This window comes from Empidonax traillii, unplaced genomic scaffold, assembly GCF_003031625.1.
Source record: "Empidonax traillii isolate 1590-97213 ecotype Southwest subspecies unplaced genomic scaffold, ASM303162v1 scaffold3705:size11400, whole genome shotgun sequence".
Classification (NCBI taxonomy): Eukaryota; Metazoa; Chordata; class Aves; order Passeriformes; family Tyrannidae; genus Empidonax; species Empidonax traillii.
The window spans coordinates 1-4,334 of record NW_020958898.1 but is presented as its reverse complement, the minus strand read 5'-3'; the positions used below and the strand labels follow the sequence as shown (position 1 = coordinate 4,334).

Genomic DNA, 4,334 nt, shown 5'->3' with positions numbered 1-4,334 from the left:
GAGGGGCTGGGGGAGGATGAGGGGTGTAAGGGGGGAGGCTAAGAGAAGGTTTGAGAGGGGTCGTGGGGAACAGAGGGGGGTCCAGGGCAGCTCAGCCTCCCTGCCCGTCCCCGCGAGCCCTCGGGGCCGATCCCAGCGCTGTCCCTTTTCTATCCCCCCCCAGAACCTGAAGAAGAGCTGGCACCCGCAGACCCTGCGGAACGTGGAGAAGGTGTGGAAGGCGGAGCAGAAACATGAGGCAGAGCGCAGGAAGATCGAGGAGCTGCAGCGGGAGCTGCAGGAGGAGCGGGCGCGCGAGGAGATGCAGCGCTACGCCGAGGACATGGGCACGCTGCGGTCAGGGCCCTGGGGATCCGGGAATCCGGGAATGGGGGCCACCTGGGAGCACAGCCAGTCCTGTCCCATACCTTCCCCCAGCCCAGCTTGCTCCAAGCCCTGTCCAGCACTCCCAGGGATGGGGCAGCCATGGAATCCACTCCACCACCTCCCTACCCTCACAGGGAGGAATTCCTTCCCAATATCCCCCCCAAACCTGACTTTGCTTCGCTTTGAAACCGTTCCTCCTTGCCCTGCCCCTCCAGGTAAATAGTCCCTCTCCATCTTCCCTGTAGCTCCTTCAGGCACTAAAAGGCCACACTTAAATCATCTCTAAACCTTCTCCTCTTCCAGGCTGAACAATCCCATTTCTCCCAGCCTTTCCTCAGAGGAGCTGCTCCATCCCTCTGATCACTTGGAGCCTCCTCTGGACTCACTCCAGCATCTCCATGTGCTTCCTGTGCTGAGGAAATACTACTAATAATAAGGATAAAACATTTCTACTCACCTTCACCTTAAACTGTACCTTCAGAACTGCAAGGAGGAAAATAAACTGAATTTGTTTTTTGTTTTCTCCAACAGGAAGAGGGAAGAGAAGCTGGAGTGGATGTACCAGGGCCCCGGGGGGATGGTGAACAGGGAGGAGTATCTCATGGGGCGCCCTGTGGACAAGTTCATCCTGGAGAAGGCCGAGGACAAGGAGGCAGGGTGTTCCAGTGACACTGGGCTGCTCCCAGGGTCCATCTTCGCCAAGTCTGGGGCCAACTCCGTGCTGGACATGGCCAACAAAATCCGGGAGGACCCGCTGTTCATGATCAGGTGAGGGGGGGACGGCAGGGAGGGAGTTCCTGTCTGGGAGCTCTGGGGCTCAGCAACGCCACAGGGACACTTCTAGGTGTGTTTGAATTTATAAACTACTTTAATTTTATAAAGGTCTTTAGCTTTATAAATGTCTTTAACTTTATAAGTATCTTTAATTTTGTGTCTTTAGCTTTATAAATGGCTTTAACTTTGTAAATGGCTTTGTGTGTTTTTAGAGCTTGCACTTGATGGATCTCTCTCACGAAAAGGTGATATTCTGTGTGTTTCAAAACACTGATATTTTCTTTTTTTTTCCTGCTTTAGAAAGAGGGAGGAGGAAAAGAAGAGGGAAGTTTTGAATAATCCCGTGAAAATGAAGAAAATCAAAGCTTTGGTAGGTGCTTCTCGGGGTTCCTTTGCACAGAACACCCAGAAATCAGCCGAGCCCTTTCCTGACCCAAACTCCTGATTTTTCCCTTGTGTTTCTGAGTCCCCAGCAGTGAGGACAGTGGTAATGACAAGGACAATGGGGTTTTGCTCTGCAGCTGCAGAACAGTTTGGATAAAAAGGAGAGGAAGAAGAAGAAGGAGAAGAAGAAGAAGCACAAGAAGCACCGACGGCGCAGCTCCAGCAGTGACGGCTCCAGCAGCGAGGAGGAGAGAAGCAAAAATAAGTAAGGTTTGAGGTTTTGTGGCAAAAACACCTCAAGGAATTATTTGGTTTTCAAATCCCCTCTTTGAGTCTTTAATTGACCTGAATGTGCCTGTGTTGTTGCTTCGCTGGTTTTGCATCATTAACGTACCGTAAAAAGAATTTAATGTTAAAAAAGTACCCTATTCTTGCCATTCTTCTGCTCCAAAAGGGCTGTTCTGTTTTCTCTGTAGGTCTCAGAAGAGGATGGACAATTCCTCCTGGAAACCTGCTCCTTACAAAGCTCCAGGATATGGTTTACAGGTATGTGTGTATCACACTCTCAGCGCCCTGAGTGAGGCAAAAACACGGAGTTTTGGGAGTTTGCTGCAAATCTGCTCCTTCTGAATTCCAGGTGAGAGACTCCGAGCAGAGCCACAGGGCCCCCCACAGGCACCGGGACCGCTCCCGGAGCTGCTCCCGCTCCCCCCAGAGACATTCCAGCAAGAGGAACTCAGAGCAGTCCAGGGGCTCGGGATCTCCTTCCAAGCACGGCAAACAGTGAGTGTGGGTGACCTGGCTCGGGGAGAAAATTCCCTGCAGTCCAAATCCCTCCTGTTCCCTCTCCTGCCACTTTCGTGTCATAACCTGATGTTATTATTGCTCAGCACTGGGTGGAAAGGCAGGAGCTGTCCAGGAGCACACAGTCATAAATTAGAATAGATAAAGATGTAGAATTATCTTTTTAAAATGCATATCAAATCAGGTAGCAGGTATTCATCGTGATGAAATAATTAAAACTGAGTAAAAAGATGAATTTTTTAAAAAGTACATGAAGAATTTGTTTGCAGAGTGGGCAGGTAACAGTCCTGCAGCTGTGGGAGACGTCTGGGCTTCAGAATGTGCTGAGAAATCCAAGGGAGTGTTCAGAAATGTGCTCATCTGTGCTGACAGGGGTGTTCTTTGGGTTGCAGGCACAGCAGTCGGGAGGAGAAGGGCAGAGCCAGGAGCCCTTCCCCAAAAAAGAGCTACCGGCGCCAGCACCCCCCGGGCTACACCAGGTGAGGGAGGCTGGAAAGAGGGGGGGGAAAAAGGCTCTTGTGGGATGTGCTGGAGCTGAATGCTCAGATGTGTGATTAAAAGCTTTGCTGGTTAGCCACCAAAGAGAAAACCATGCTGAATACCCCTAATTTGGGGCATTGTAAGTCAATCTTGGGTGGTTGGGCTTGATGACCTCAGAGGGCTTTTCCAGCCTTAACAACCCCGTGGTCTCAGGCAGTGGAAAACCAGGGTGCTGTTGGGTCACAGCAGTGGTGGTTTCTACCCAAACAGAAAGCTCTCCCCGGAGGAACTGGAGCGTAAACGGCAGGAAATGATGGAAAATGCCAAGTGGAGGGAAGAGGAGAGAGCAAACAACCTCAGGAAGCACAGGAAAGAGGAGGAGCTGGAGCGAGAGCTGGAGAAACTCGACGCCAGGGATGGGAAGTTCTTCCAGTGAGTCTTTTCCCTCCTTCTAACTGAGGGCAAATCCAGGCCACAGCTTCTGAGTGAGGGCCTCAAGCTTTGGAATGTTCCAGATCATGGTATAGGATCCATCTCCACTGTGTTTTACTGCAGAACTGGTGGCATCTGCTGCTCCCAAATTCTCCTCTTAGCCCGAGAGGTGCTTGTTTCTGTGATGGTCTTGGTAGTCAGACTCAGACAACAGGAACCAGCCGTGCTTTGCCAGCTTGTAGAAATACCAGGTGGTGTTTTACATTGCAGATATTTGGAAATCATCTGGTTTTAAGTGCTTGAAACTTCCAGGGCTGGGGCAGCCACAGCTTCTCTGGGAATTCCATTCCAACCCCTCACCACCCTCACAGGGAGGAATTTTTTCCCAATATCCAACCTGTAATCTAAACCTACTCTGTTCCAGTTTAAAAAGTCTGTTTTCTTTCTCTGTTCCCACTGCCTGCAGCCGTTTGAAGCTGGAGAGTGCCTCCACCTCCACCCTGGAGGACCGTGTGAAGAGGAACATCCACTCCCTGCAGAGAACTCCTGCTGCCTTGGAAAAGAACTTCATGCAGAGATGAGGCTCGTTCTCCCTCTGCTCCTGTGCAGCAGTTCAATGGACTCTGATTCCCAGAGGTGAGAGCCCTCCAGCACAGCCTCGCTGCTCTCTCCAGGAACGCTTCCCAGCTCCCAGAGGTGCTGGATCTCTGTGCTGAGCCCGGGTCGTGCTCAGGACTGGGGGCACTGGGAATACCTTTTGTGATGGGCTGGGCAACTCGGCAGCCTTTGCTGGTCCATTTTTAACGTCTTGCCAGAGCTTTTCCTTCTCTCTCCCCCACCCTGACTGGTGTCACTTTTGTATATTATAACCAAATTGTGCCAGGTGGTCACTGCATCCTACTACCCAGCTCTTTATAGACCAGAGCTAAACAGCTGTTTTTATTAATCCTTAAAGATCAGAGCAGAACCGATTGACATGTGCGTTAATTTCATGGAATTTGATACCAGATTTCACTGGTATTTGACCCAAAAGAAGCTGCTTCCCGAGGAAGGGGGATGAGCAGAGCGTAGCTGGGTACAGCAGACATTTCTCT

At 50.9% G+C, this 4,334-nt stretch overlaps 1 protein-coding gene across 2 annotated transcripts in view; it reads left to right on the top strand.

Annotated features, from left to right (window-relative positions):
• LOC114072674 (pre-mRNA-splicing factor CWC25 homolog) overlaps positions 1-4,001 on the top strand; it is a 4,830-nt gene extending 829 nt beyond the window's left edge. Inside the window, exons 2-10 of one of the 2 annotated variants that reach the window (XM_027910546.1) lie at positions 164-336; positions 898-1,134; positions 1,441-1,510; positions 1,662-1,789; positions 2,001-2,070; positions 2,162-2,307; positions 2,721-2,807; positions 3,079-3,240; positions 3,707-4,001. In XM_027910546.1, coding sequence (XP_027766347.1) covers positions 164-336; positions 898-1,134; positions 1,441-1,510; positions 1,662-1,789; positions 2,001-2,070; positions 2,162-2,307; positions 2,721-2,807; positions 3,079-3,240; positions 3,707-3,821 — 1,188 coding nt within the window. In that variant the 3' untranslated portion in view covers positions 3,822-4,001. Of the gene's footprint in view, positions 1-163; positions 337-897; positions 1,135-1,440; positions 1,511-1,661; positions 1,790-2,000; positions 2,071-2,161; positions 2,308-2,720; positions 2,808-3,078; positions 3,241-3,706 lie in introns of those variants that run through there. The other variant, XM_027910547.1, reaches the window with a different exon arrangement.
• The last annotated feature ends 333 nt before the right edge of the window (positions 4,002-4,334 follow it).